Source organism: Artemia franciscana, chromosome 3 (assembly GCF_032884065.1).
Source record: "Artemia franciscana chromosome 3, ASM3288406v1, whole genome shotgun sequence".
Lineage (NCBI taxonomy): Eukaryota > Metazoa > Arthropoda > Branchiopoda > Anostraca > Artemiidae > Artemia > Artemia franciscana.
The window spans coordinates 55,786,025-55,801,636 of record NC_088865.1 but is presented as its reverse complement, the minus strand read 5'-3'; the positions used below and the strand labels follow the sequence as shown (position 1 = coordinate 55,801,636).

Here is a 15,612-nt window from a genome sequence, read left to right as displayed (position 1 = left end):
TGGAAAATCACAGACTGTCATTTTTTCATATTCCTTCTTTTTTATTGTTTTTGTTTCAATTTACTGCTTATAATTAGCTCAAACTACTTAAATTACCAGTTACCAGCCCCACCATTGTAACCATTGCTGATTGTCTGTGACAACTTAGGAAAACCTAATGTAAATTAGGCTGCATAAAAAAAAACATTGTTTCAAACCTGATTTGACAAGCCAAACCAAAGTTAGTATAATGTAAAGATAAGACAAAAGCTCTAAACTATATACATAATATAAATATAACTTAACCAGTATGACACAAATCTGAAAAAAACTGAATTTGTCCAGTCTTAAAATTTATCGAAAAAAAAAACAAAATTCAAATTCCTTGATAAAATCATAAAACAGTGTCAAAATTCCAAGCTTAAAATAAAATGATGGCAAATTTCCCCAAACAAAAGAAGTGGAGAGCTGAAGACTTATCATGAATATCCTGAGCACATATTGGAAAAACATTTGAAACATTCAAATTACCGACAAAAATTGGAAAAAGTAAAAATATCACAACAAAAACTGAATAAAGTGGGATTGCTGATTTGACAAGCCAAACCAAAGTTAGTATAATATAAAGATAAGACAAAAGCTCTAGACTATACACATAATATAAATCTAACTTAACCAGTATTACACAAATCTGACAAAAACTTAATTTGTCCAGTCTTAAAATTTATCGAAAAAGAAACAAAATTCAAGTTCCTTGACAAAATCATAAAACACTGCCAAAATTCCAAACTAAAAATAAAATAATGGCAAATTTCCCCAAACAAAAGAAGTGGGGAACTGAAGAGATATCATGAATATCCTGAGCACATATTGGAAAAAAATTTGTAACATTTAAATTGCCGACAAAAATTGAAATAAGTAAAAATATCACAACAAAAATGAATAAAGTGGGGATTGCTTCTACCAATTTTGAAAGAGGATGAAAATGGAACTTAACTTTCAAATTATGCTAACTTGTTTAACCAAATTTGGGAAATTGAAAATCAAATATAAATTAATAATTTTGTATTTTTGAACAGAAAATTAAATTTATTGAATATTCACTTTATTGAAGTAATTTTAGGTGTTTGTGGTAAGATAATTTGTTGATTATAAGGTATTTCATATAAATAGGCTTAGTTTCCCATTTCAGATTTTTACCATATTTACTTGAGCAGGGTGTAATTTGTTAATATTCTTTAAACACGCGAGATCTAGTTAAACTTATCTGGTTAAATAAGTCTTATGGTGATAAAACTAGATATTCATAAGTTTTTCGCTCACTTTTGGAGGATAGATTAAATAATTTTGTTGGTCAAGATGTCTGCAATCAGATATATTGTTGAGTAAACCGCTTTTTTCATATGTGTGTGATGAAGTTTGTGTTGCTGAGTATCCTGCATTGACCCAAGAGATGTGAATTTTGTGAAATTGACTTTTCGCAATGAATTTTAGTGTTAGTTGAATTTATGAAAACTTCAGTTGGTTTGTTGTAATTTATTGAATATCTTAAATGTGCTTTAACAACATTAGAATGTCGGGCAAGTTTCTAATTGATTGTTTTTCGGTTTTTGGTGTTGATTAAATAAAAAGAAAATAGTTTTTTTTTAACTGAAAGTAAGAAGCGACATTAAATCTTAAAACGAACAGAAAGCACTCCGTGTGTGAAAGGGGATATTTTCCTTCTCAACGTCCCACTCTATACGCTATCGTTTGACTCTTTCTTTCAGTATTACTTTATTAAACAGTAGAAAACTTTACCGTAAAGAGCAGGGCGTTGAGAAGGGAACGGCCCTTTTCATAAACGGAGTGATTTCTGTTCGTTTTAAGTTTTAATGTCGCTCCTTATTTTCAGATAAAAAAACTTTTTTTTTATTTAATTTCTGAACGTTTTTGAATTAATGCATGTTTGATTTTGGCTCTCCGCATATAAATTATTAAAATCGAATTTCCATATTAATTCTTTTTTTGGCTAAATGGCTCTTTCTTAGTTTTGATCAGACGATTTTGATAAATAAGGGGTGGGGAAGGAAGCTTACTTACCCTCTAATTTCTCGGTTACTTAAAAAGGCAACTAAAACTTCTAATTTTTAACGAACGTTTTTATTAGTAAAAAAAATATGTAACTTAAGAATTAACTTATATAACAAACTTCTATATTCTTATATTTTTATTATGTACATGAAGGGGTTCTTCCCTTCGTTAATTCCTCACTCTTTACACTTAAGCTTAAGTTTTGTACCAATTCCTTAAGAGTGACTCTGAATCAGAAAGGCCATGGAATAAATAGTTGAATTTACTAAAGTTATTTTAGCATAAAGAGCAAGGTATTTAGGATTAGAATAAGCTCTCATATACGTAATTATCTCTTTCCGTTTTAAGCTTTAATGCTACTCCTAACTTTCAATTGAAAAAACTGTTTCATGTATATTTTTGAATTGTTTTTTATAGTAATACTAGAAAATCTTGAGCCCCTTTCATTGAATTTCTCTTCCCCAATGACATACTCCTCAAAGGAAAGATCCTCCCACATAGCCCCTCCCCTCACTCCCCCCCCCCCAAAAAAAAACGAAAAAATCCCCCTGAAAACGTCTCTACACTTCCCAATAGCCATTACTGTATGTAAATAATGATCAAAGTTTGTAACTTTGAGCCCTTCTCTCGGGGACTGTGGGGGAGTAAGTCATCCCCAAAGACATAGTTATCATGGTTTTTGACTATGTTGAACAAAATGGCTATCTCAAAATTTTGATCTGTTGACCTTTGGTAAAAAAATGAGCGTGGGAGGGGACCTAGGTGCCCTCCAATTTTTTTGGTCGCTTAAAAAGGGCACTAGAACTTTTCATTTTGTTAGAATGAGCCCTCTTGCGTTATTCTAGGGTCACTTGGTCGATACGATGACCCCTGGAAAAAAAAAATAAACACACACCCGTGATTTGTCTTCTGGCAAAAAATATGAAATTCCACATTTTTGTAGATAGGAGCTTGAAATCTCGGCAATAGGGTTCTCTGATACATTTATTGCGATGGTGTGATATTTGTTAAGATTCTATGAGTTTTTGGGGGTGTTTCCCCCTATTTTCCAAAATAAGACAAATTTTCTCAGGCTTGTGTACTTTTGATGACAAAGACTAAATTTGATAAAACTTATATATTTAAAGTCAGCATGAAATTTTGATTCTTTCGATTTATCTTTTAGTATCAAAATTCTGTCTTTTAGAGTTCCGTTTACTATTGAGCCGGGTCGCTCCTTACTACAGGTCGTTACCACGAACTGTTTGATTTACCTTTAAATGTTTACAATACTAATTTCGACATTAAGAAAAGAATACAAAAAGGAAGATAAGGTGCTAAAGGAAGAATTGAAATCTAAAAAAAAAGAAAATTGGCGAGTTTAAAAAAAAACACTGAAGACAAATTTTGTCATGATCAAGGCCTTTTAGAGTCTAACTAAAATCTGAAAATTTAAAAATGTTGAAGGATAATATTTTATTAAATTGTGGGCAAAAATCTATCATTTCTATCTTGCCTATAAAGTCAACGTTTTCCACTTTGGGTTTATTTAGGTGGCTCTATAGTAATTCTTCTTACTAGTCATGATTATGGATTTTGAATTGGGTATCATATGAAACAAGTTTTATCCACTTATGATTTACCTCAAAATATTATTTTTTGAATGAAATTTCATTTATAGAAGAAACACTGGTAGTTTTAGGCACATCATTTGAGTCATTGCTAGTTTCTCCTTGTTGAATCTAATGATTCGTGTCACTAATGATTCTAACATTTTCTGCTTTTCTATTAATTCGTCAATTTTTAAATTATGGGGTAGGGGTTTTCATTCATCAGTCCTTGACTCTTCTAATTCATCATGGGGATTTCTTTAAATTTCTTTTAAGTCTTTTATACCCATATTTTTTGTCCAACTCATTTTGGGTGTTATTATAAAAATAAACTTTATTCCTGTAATTGTGGCTTTTTGGGTCTGTCAAAACAAATTATTCAAATCCAAAAATACTAATGTTCAATTATTGGAGATGAATTTAAAATTCAAGTTTTTATTTTTTGATTCTGATATTATATATATTTATATAATGAGAACATGATTTTTGGGGACACCAACTGCCTTTAAAAGCCTCTTAGAAACCCAATGACTCATTGAATTCCACTAATTTCATGACTATCTACCTTTTTTGGCTCTAGGAGGGATGGATAGATGGATGATCATATTTCTATTAACTAGTGATATTACATAATATTTGCACAATTCTTAAGAAGGCATATGACAGTTTTGCCTCTCACTCCGGCTAATCTGCCTTGGCCTTTTCTCCAATTAGCCATAGTTCTTCAGTTTTTATTCACAATCCACCGAATTAGTTTTAATTAAAAAATTAAATTTAAATCCAGTTGGTGAACTAAGAATAAAGAATTAAGAGTCATGTTTAATTGGAGAAAATGCCAAGACAGATTAGTCCCAGTGAATGCTTCAGTAACTTTTTCTCTAATGGCAACTACGCCTTGTACTTTTATTTCATCCACCACAAGGTTTACTACTAATACCACATCAACTATAGCTACTACCACTTGTAAGATAAATTCTACAACTGCTAATGCTATGAAAGCTGTGATACTTTCGATTAAAATTACTCTCACTACATCAATTACCACTGCACTATCTGCTACTACTTCTACTACTACTACTACTGCAATTGCTACACCATATAATTCTAACACTGCTATGGCTATGACTATTTCTACTAATTTCAATATTTCTATTAATAAAACAGTTACAAAAGTTATGAATCTGACTATCATTATATCTAAGGCTACTTTTAGCTCTAAATTTAGCACTAAAACTCTCACTACCACAACCATTATTGCCACAGCTAGTACTACTACGAGTAATATTACCAAAACTACTACTATCACTATTGCTAGTACTACTAAGACAACCACTATCAGGGAAGGCACCAATATAACCGCTAGTAGAATTGGTGCTAAAACTATAACAATTATTACTACGAGCATCAAAATGACAGGGACTATTCAAGTCACAAATACTGCTTCTAAGAGTATTAAAACTTCGACTTTTACAAGTAATAATTCTCTCTCTATAGCCGTGTGACTTGCTGCCACGACTACTGCTCATAAAACCACTGCTATTACAATTACCAAAACTATGGTTATCACTACTGCGACAACTATAACTAAACAGACTACTACTATTACTTCTACCACTACTACTGCAATGAACACTTTCAATACAACCAGAAATACGTTTGTTGGAATTTTCTTGGGATTTTTGACAGTTTTCTAGATTTTAATAAAAAAAATATTATGTGCATAAGTGTTTTCAGTAGGGTATATGTAGCACATTTTGTTAAAAACAAAGTTAACAAACCTAATATTTATTTATTTATTATTGTGAATGCTTGTCCTTGTGCCAATATGCATCAATACTCCACGGAGGTCTTGACATTATTGGTTAATAAATCCATAAAGCGATATGAATCTTTGTTGTAGGGATGGTGTAAATGTAGGTGATAAGGAACGGTCAAGGCAATAATATAAATGTAAATGTTTAAAGGGGTGTTGAACTAAAACAAAAAATCTAAATCAAACCTAGCTATTAAGAAATGTTAGAAAAAAATGTTATTACGGTTCTTTTTTTGAATTGTCATTTTTCTTGTGCTGATCTGAATAAAATTTTGGGATTTGAAGACCCCTGATTCCGAGTATTTGAATCGTGAGAACCACAACTGGATTCAAATTTGGTCAAACTGGCTCTTGAGGTCTCGTTTTAGTTTAAAAATGAATTAGAAATGTTTTAATCAATACAAATTATTATATTACACAGAAAAGCAGGCCGTTAAAGTAAAATGTGACAGAATACAATTTTTGTGATGATTTAGTAAATCCAAAAATGCAAATATTCAGGACTGTAACCAACCGAGTGTGTAAATGGCTCAAATACTAAAAATTTCAAAAAATAACACATATTTGCAGTCTATTTCATTGAATAAAATTTATCGTGCTACGAGAATTTTTTTTCCGAAACATAAATAGCAAGCCAAAATCTTAATTCTTACGATCAAACAGTTCGTGGTAACGAACTGTAGTAAGGAGCGACCCGGCTCAATAGTAACCAAAACTCTAAAAACTTGAATTTTGATATCAATAGCTACATCAAAAGAATCGCATTTTAATGCTGATTTTAAATATATAAGTTTCATCAAGTTTAGTCTTACCTATCAAAAGTTACGAGCCTGAGAATATTTGCCTTATTTAGGAAAATAGGGGGAAACATCCCCTAAAAGTCGTAGGATCTTAACGAAAATGACACCATTAGATTCAGCGTATCAGAGAACCCTACTGTAGAAGTTTCAAGCTCCTATCCACAAAAATGTGGAATTTTGTATTTTTTGCCAGAAGACAAATCACGGGTGCGTGTTTATTTGTTTGTTTGTTTGTTTTTTTTTTCTTTTCCCCAGGGGTCATCGTATCGACCAATTGGTCCTAGAATGTCGCAAGAGGGCTCATTCTAACGGAAATGAAAAGTTCTAGTGCCCTTTTTAAGTGACCAGAAAAATCGGCGGGCATCTAGGCCCCCTCCCACGCTCATTTTTTCCCAAAGTCAACGGATCAAAATTTTGACATAGCCATTTTGTTCAGCATAGTCGAAAACCATAATAACTATGACTTTGGGGATGACTTACTCCCCCACAATCCCTGGGGGAGGGGCTGCAAGTTACAAACTTTGAGCAGTGTTTACATAAAGTAATGGTTATTGGGAAGTGTACAGACGTTTTCAGGGGGATTTTATTTTGTTTGGGGGTGGGGCTGAGGAGAGGGGGCTATGTTGGAGGATCTTTCCTTGGAGGAATCTGTCATGGGGGAAGAAAAATTCAATGACAAGGGCGCAGGATTTTCTAGCATTACTATAAGAAAACAATGAAAAATAAACATGAAAACGTTTTTTCAAATGAAAGGAAGAAGTAGCACTGAAACTTAAAACGAACAGAGATTATTACGAATATGAGGGGTTCTAAAAATACTTTAGCATAAAGAGCGAGGTATTTAGGAGGAGATAAATACCTCGCTCTTTATGCTAGAGTATTTTTAGTAATTTCAACTATTTATTCTATGGCCTTTCTGACTCAGGGGTCATTCTTAAAGAATTGGGACAAAACTTACGATTTAGTGTAAAGACAAAGGTGTTAACGAGGGTACAAACCCCCTCGTATACATAATAAAAATATAAGGTTATGAAAGTTTGTTACGTAAGTTAATTCTTAAGTTACGTATATTTTTTACTAATAAAAACATTTGTTAAAAATTAAAAGTTCTAGTTACCTTTTTAAGTAACCGAGAAATTGTAGGGCAACTAGGCCTCCTTCTCCACCCCTTATTTCTCAAAATCGTCTGATCAAAACAAAGAGAAAGCCATTTAGCCAAAAAAGAATTAATATACAAATTTCATTTTAATAATTTATGTGCGGAGAGCCAAAACCAAACATGCATTAATTCAAAAACGTTCAGAAATTAAATAAAAAAAAACTAATTTTTCTAGCTGAAAGTAAGGAGCGACATTAAAACTTAAAACGAACAGAAATTACTCCGTATTTGAAATGAGTTGTCCCCTCCGCAATCCCTCGCTCTTTACGCTAAAGTTTGACTCTTTGCCACAATTCTACTTTTTAAAACAATTAAAAGCTTTAGCGTAAAAAGCGAGGGATTGCGGAGGGATTTTGCCTTTTACTCAAAGTAAAAGGCAAAAAGGAATATTTCAAAGTAGGTTCAACTTGAAAGTCTTATGAAATTGAGTGACAGCTAAGGTCTTTCAAACAAACCTTTGGATTATGCTGCACTGGATCATACATTGTTTCTATTATGCATAAACCATAAAATATATTATAAAAATATGACAGAAATCTTAAAATACGGATAAAATTGGCTTAATTGAAAGCAAATCGAACTTGAAATTCTTATGAAATTGAGTGACAGCTAAGAGTTTTTTAAAAGAAACCCAGGGTTAGAAGTGCTAAGGAAGTGTATAGAACAATACAAAAATAATAATGTTAAATTTCAAACAAGCTGAATAAAATTTAATAGAAAACTAAATTAAAACTTATAAAAGAAAATAATTACTGGATATCAATATTACAAAAGCTTTGTACAGTTATAATTCAGTGTAGTAGTTTATGGATAATTGAAACAAAGGAAACTGATTGAAAATTTAAAACGATGTTTTAAAGAAATTGAATTTCATGTCATCCCCAAAACCCCACAAGGGTCCAAAAAAGGGATGGGACATGCATAAACCCGATAAATAATATAAAAATATGAAACAATCTTAAAATACAGTAAAAAAATCAGTTAAAACCCTCAAAATATAAAGTAAAGCCAAGCTTAAAAGCCTACTAAAAATGAGTCATAGAGAAGAGCTCTTGAAAAAATTCAATGTGGGATTTGGATGAACTCAAGAAAATAACAAAAATTTGAAACATAACCTCGGATACAGAACAAAATCGGTTAAACCCTCAAAATATAAAGCAAAAGAGCCTTATTCAAAGAAAGCCAAAGGTAAAAGCCTTCTTTAAATGAGTGACAGAAAAAGGTTCTACAAAAAACCAAGTGAAATATGAATAAATCTAAAAAATTAATAAATATATGAAACAAATCTTTCAACATAGAAAAAAATTGGTTAAAACTCTAAAAATATACAATAAAAAGGCACAATTCAAAGGAATTAGGACTTAAAGGCGTAAAATCTCACTCGAAAAGCCTGGTATGGCTAAGTTAACACCCTGAATCCATTGTGAAAATTTTGGGAAGTAAAATTTCTGTCCATATATCGACGCTATTGTAACGAATCTGTTGCTCATATCCACTCAACTCATGTCACTATGACAATAGAAGCTTTAGCAGGAAGAGACTGAACTATTTTTTTGTTTGTAACTATTTGTAACATATTATTTTATTGTTGAGCTATTTGTAACCGTGTAAATTTTATCCTTCTTGTATTGCCGAAAAACCGGTAGCTAGCATTGAAGGGTTGAGAAAGACAATAGGGGAATTGCTTGGAAAATTTAAAAATTGCACTGGCTATACATATTGTATCCTCTAAATAAGGGAGAGAATATCAATCTGCAGTTTTGCTACCAAAAATAAAGAGATTTCCCCTATTTGAAGATGCCAATGAAATTTTAGACCGTTGCATTTCCAAATTATTTAAAACACTTAAATATATTCACAAAATGGTTCTGGGATTGCAATAAAAGGGTTTGAACGACTACATTTACATTTAGCTTTCACTAAATAAAACAAATCTTTTGGTGAAGTTTTTATCTAGTTGGCACCAAATTCTAAAACAATATTACTAGCAAGAAACAGATTCCAGCTTTGAATTCCAGCACGGTTAGACTGAGGTAGTTAGCCTAGTATTTTGCTTAAATAATTCGAGGGAGTGAGGCCTATTTAAAAGAAACCTATTAAAACCTGACACATCAAAAACCCAACTGTATGAAGAAGAATTCTTTTTTATGGTACAATTGGAAAAATTATCCTCAATACAGGACCCGTTTAATCTTCATGTAAGATATTATGTCGTCTTATTTTATGTAGAAAACGATAAGACGGTACTTTCTTAAAATTTGTATTTATTAAAATAATACTATAATAGAAAGGCATTTCCTATTTAATTAAGACAGAGTTGATTGAAATGGGATACGTACATGCTGGAAAGAGATTTCAAATGTGAAGTACCTACCAAAAAGGGATTGTAGAATCTGAATAGGGTTTTCAAATGTGAAGTACAGTGACTAACCGTAATTTATTTTTATTTTTTGTTGGTTGTTTTGAAAATTAAAGGATATTGTTCAAATCAAGTATAGATTCAATAAAATGCAAATGATGCAATAGGCTTTAGAGCTCTTACGGTTAGATGAGGGGGAAAGATAGAGTAGTCAAGCTTTTGTTTGTGATAATTTCTCTTAGTTTTTAGTCTGATTTGAATACTCAATTTATTTTTTCTTGTTTGAAAATAAAGTTAGTCCTATATAACGGTATCTGTCATTATTCTCATGCATGATATGATCCTTTATTTTAATTTCCGTTGTTTTAAATTACTCTTTGAGAGTATTAACTGATTTTGTCAAGTTTCAATGACTATGCAACTTATTACATGCATATTTTAGGCTTCATACAGCTGTTTACTTTTCTTAAATATTTTTTTCGAAAATGTTTTAAAAATTAATTAGTTGAACGATTAATTACTACTGCAATATTCAACAAATAGCTGGTGAATAATGCAATAAAAAACCAAACGTGCTATGCAAACTTGACTTCCTAAGAGAAAGTAAAAATTAAGATAAATATTTTTTGAGAATCTTGTGTTATTCCGAGATTTTTTTACCGAAAGTTTTTGTTTCATCCAAAATTTTCAGCTTTAATTAATTAACAAGGACCTGCTCATGGAGCATTTCCCAAAATATATGCAGATGTTAAATGTTTGAATAGTTTTTTGATTTATCGTATGCTTTTTTGTATACACAGAATCTAGTGTTCGAATAATGGTGTTTTGTACCTTTGAATTGTCACTGTAACAGACTTCAAATTTGCATAGCGTAAATATTATTCGTAAGCATTATATTATACTTGCCTTCACTTTCGTTCAAAGTTCCATACTACTTAAACAGTTTAATTTTTTTTAGTTGTCAATCCAGCACTTGGTCATATTCCTAATGGCAACATGATTGGCAAAGCATTGAAGGTTCAAAATTTAATCACAGGAAATACTGTTCAAACTCAATGCCTTCCTGTTTATTCAATCTTACTAGCAGTTAATATTACTACGCTTGATTTATTTATATTAGATGTAGAAGGCGTTGAACTTGAAATCTTGAAAACTATTCCTTTTGATTTAGTTGAAATGGCTGTTTTTTTAATTGAAACTCACGGTAAAACAGAGGAATGGAGAAATATTACCCACAAATTCATGAATTCCAAAGGATATATATATTATGATACTTTTCGTAATACTATGCATCCGGGTGACGATATTTTTATAAATAATAAATATTATAGCATTGCGAATGAAAAGGAAAAGTTAAAAAAAATAAAACTAAAAGATATTTTCAATATTTTAACAGGTAAAAAATATTTTGAAGTAGAAGAAAGTGAATTTCAAACTTTTCTTGATTTTTTCTTACCTATTTGGGTAAAAAATTAAACAGGAAATTGATAGGGGAAGTAGATGTATCAAGGCTTTGGTATCATTAAAGAATTAAATAAAAGGGTTGGGATAGAAAATCAATTGTATTGTGAGAAATTATGCCACAAACATATATATATATAAATATAAATATATATATAAAAATATATATATATATATATATATATATATATATATATATATATATATATATATATACATATATATATATATATTTATATATATATATATATATATATATATATATATATATATATATATATATATATATATATATATATATATATATATATATATATATATATATATATATATATATATATATGTGTATATATACATACATATATATATATATTTATATATATATATATATATATATATATATATATATATATATATATATATATATATATATATATATATATATATATGTATATATACATCCTGTCATAACTGGGACAATATGAGATTATACCAGAAATTATTCCCCAATTACCATTGTACAAACTGCCCCAATCCTCCTTGGCGCCAACGTTTTCGGATTTATTATTATTTCTCAAAGATAGAGCTAGTTAACTTACAAACTCTTACCACTTTCAAAATTTGTTTACTTTTTCCAACTTGTTGAAGAAAAATTTGAGTCATCTTGATCAAACTTCACTAACATTTGGTCTTCTATATGGCAGCTCTTTAGCTGCCATCACATTTGGTCTTTTCCATTCAAGCTGCAAATTCTTCAAATTTTCCTTCAAGAGTTCGGAGAGATTAACCTTCCCATCAGGCTTACAATTGAAGACTGACATAAATAACTGCCTTTAAACGTTGCTGTCTCTGGGTATCACTGATTTACGATCTTGTGTCTTTTTATAAACTTACGTTTTCTTGAATTCTATTTCTCACTTTTCATTACTTTTGTAGCAGGAGTAAAAATACAGGAATCCAATAATTAAGTCTTTACTTTAACTGATTTTCAATTGTTTTTTTCAAATCATACTACTGCCTATTTTGACTGTCTTGTATCTTTTTTCATATTTTATTACTGTTTTGGCTGACAAAAGAACGCACTTGTGAGATCTAAGAAATCAGTTAAGTTAATTATTTGAAATTTTCATGGACGATTGGAATAAGTTTGGTGCGTGATAAATTAAAATTGGACACTAAATGTCAATTATTTATCATATGCTTTAAAGTAGTACCCATCCAACCCATCCAGTGCTATATCTTAGTACTCTTCAAACATAAGGAGTTTAACTTTGATTTTTGTGAATTAATTTGCACTTTTAAGGGTTTTTTGGCAAGAAATTTGCGGCGTGACAAAATTTTATTACAATAGGAGAATTTCTTAGAAAAATTCAAAAATAAGAAAAGAAAAGAGTGCAATTTACAGAACATATCTTGTTTATTTAAGGAAACAAGACATCTCCCAGACTTGAGAATGGGAATGAAATTTTAGACCGCTGTATTTCCAAACTTAATAAAACGACTGAAAAATATTCAGAAGACAATTTTGGGTTTGCAATAATAGGAACTGAAGGATTAAATCTGCATCTAGCCTCCATTGATTGTAACTATCCATTGGTCAAAAAAGGGCCCAAAATCCCAAAGACCTTAAAGAAAAAGTCTGCAATGATATATTCACCCTTTAACAAAGGAAATGAACACTTTAAATGGAGTATTTTAGCTATTGGGCAGGTTATTCAAAGTGGCAGAGCATTATCTGTAATATTGACACGAATAATAGCTAGTTTAATTGGAAACCTGGATAATTCCCTTTAATATATCAAGCACCTATAAACTTATACCTTTTGAAGAATCTCTTATGCAAAAACAACAATTTGAAAATGACTTGACTGTATTTCTTCAAGATTCATCAATTCTAGATGGTGAATTTTTTTTTATTTTCCAAGTAGTAATCTCAATTTTAAGCACTTTAGAAAAGCAAACAAATAACCAATATATTTCGGGATATGTATAATGTCTTGGTAGGCTGTATGACAGTGATGTGATAGTTTGTTGAGTATATGGCATTTCATGTGTTTACGCTGAGTCTTCATTGCTAAATTTTCTCTATGGACTCGAGAAGATTTAAATTAATTAGTATACTTGAAACAGAAAGAATCTAAAATTTCAAAATGTGAAAAAACTTCAAGGGTTATAAAAATGTGCTATATCTTTAAACTCTTCAAACATAAGGGGTTCAACTTTGATTTGAGTTAATTAATTTGCTCTTTTAAGGGTTTTTTGGCAAGATTTTAACGGTGTGATAAAATTTTAATACAATAGGGGAATTTCTTAGAAAAATTAAAAAATAAGAAAAGAAAAGAGTGCAATTTACTGCATATATCTTGTTTATCTCAGGAAGCAAGAAATTTCTGAGACTTGAAACCCTCCCGACTCCACCCTATTATGGATTTTGTATTATTGTGGCCCTAGGCTCTACCCCCATTTAATCAACAGCCAAAAGACAAATAAACCCAGAAGATTAAAAAATGAATTAAATAGTGCATATTTTATAGAGCTGTGTATTGCTGTGCCACAAAACTATTGAAATCTAACTATAAGTGGGGGGATTAAAAGAGCAGCGAACGGGGTTTTGACATATTTGACAAAGAAAATACAACATGTGACAATCCTAAATATGCAACTTTTAACAAAACAAAATATTAAGGCAAAAAATACGATTGGCCTCATAGACTTTAAACTTTACATAATGGAAATTTAAAAAACTATAGTTTGTGGTATAGCACATAAAGTATATGTTATATGAAATTGTATTTCAGCTCTATCCCTGGGACTCTCAAATCTCGCTCTTAATCTGATTAAACCAGCAATACTCTTATTCAATGTTTTAATAGTGTTTCTGAATGTTTTACCAGGGCCGTTGATTTTCATGGAGGTGCTTCATCTGCTTCAAGGGGAGCTCTCTCGGAGGGATGCTCTCCGTTTTTGACATCTCTGAGGTACGCGGCTGCTTCAAGGGGAAGCTGTAAATTCTTCAAATTTTCCTTCAAGAGTTCAGAGAGATTAACCTTCCCATCAGGCTTACAATTGAAGACTGACATAAATGACTGCCTTTAAACGTTACTGTCTCATGTTATCACTGATTTACGATCTTGTGTCTTTTTATAAACTTACGTTTTCTTGAATTCTATTTCTCACTTTTCATTACTTTTGTAGCAGGAGTAAAAATACACGAATCCATTAATTAAGTCTTTACTTTAACTGATTTTCAACTGTTTTTTCATATAATACTACTGCCTATTTTGACTGTCTTGTATTCTGTTTTCATATTTTATTACGGTTTGGCTGACAAAAGAACGCACTTGTGAGATCTAAGGAATCAGTTAAGTTAATTATTTGAAATGTTCATGGACGATTGGAATAAGTTTGGTGCGTGAGAAGTTAAAATTGGACACTAAATTTCAATTATTTATCATATGCTTTAAAGCAGTACCCATCCAACCCATTAGTGCTATATCTTAGAACTCTTCAAACATAAGGGGTTTACCTTTGATTTTTGTGACTTAATTTGCACTTTTAAGGGTTTTTTGGCAAGATTTCTGCGGCGAGACAAAATTTTAATACAATAGGAGAATTTCTTAGAAAAATTCAAAAATAAGAAAAGAAAAGAGTGCAATTTACAGAACATATCTTGTTTATTTAAGGAAGCAAGACATCTACCAGACTTGAGAATGGGAATGAAATTTTAGACCGTTGTATTTCCAAACTTAATAAAACGACTGAAGAATATTCAGAAGACAATTCTTGGTTTGCAATAAAAGGGACTGAAGGATTAAATCTGCATCTAGCCTCCATTGTTTGTAACTATCGATTGGTCAAAAAAGGACCCAAAATCCCAAAAACCTTAAAGAAAAAGTCTGCAATGATATATTCACCCTTTAACAAAGGAAATGAACACTTCAAATGGAGTATTTTAGCTATTGGGCAGGTTATTCAAAGTGGCAGAGCATTATCTGTAATATTGACACCAATAATAGCTAGTTTAATTAGAAGCCTCGACAATTCCCTTTAATATATCAAGCACCTATAAACTTAAACCTTTTGAAGAATCTCTTATGCAAAAACAATAATTTGAAAATGACTTGACTGTATTTCTTCAAGACTCATCAATTCTAGATGGTGAATTTTTTTTTATTTTCCAAGTAGTAATCTCAATTTTAAGCATTTTAGAAAAGCAAACAAATAACCAATATATGTAAGGATATGCATAATGTCGAAAAATAATGTTTGAAGCGTAAACGATGTGTACTTCTACTTGAAAAAATATGTTGAGAGGAATCTCATTAAAATAACTTGTTCTGAAATGGTATTATAAAGCATTTTGAAGCGTATTGCTTGCT

At 30.7% G+C, this 15,612-nt stretch overlaps 1 protein-coding gene across 1 annotated transcript in view; it reads left to right on the top strand.

Annotated features, from left to right (window-relative positions):
* Positions 1–11,349, top strand: part of LOC136025438 (protein Star-like) — a 62,175-nt gene extending 50,826 nt beyond the window's left edge. Inside the window, exon 2 of the mRNA XM_065701467.1 lies at positions 10,731–11,349. Within this exon, the coding sequence (XP_065557539.1) occupies positions 10,731–11,248 (518 nt within the window). The 3' untranslated portion in view covers positions 11,249–11,349. The remainder of the gene's footprint in view (positions 1–10,730) is intronic.
* Positions 11,350–15,612: the final 4,263 nt, after the last annotated feature.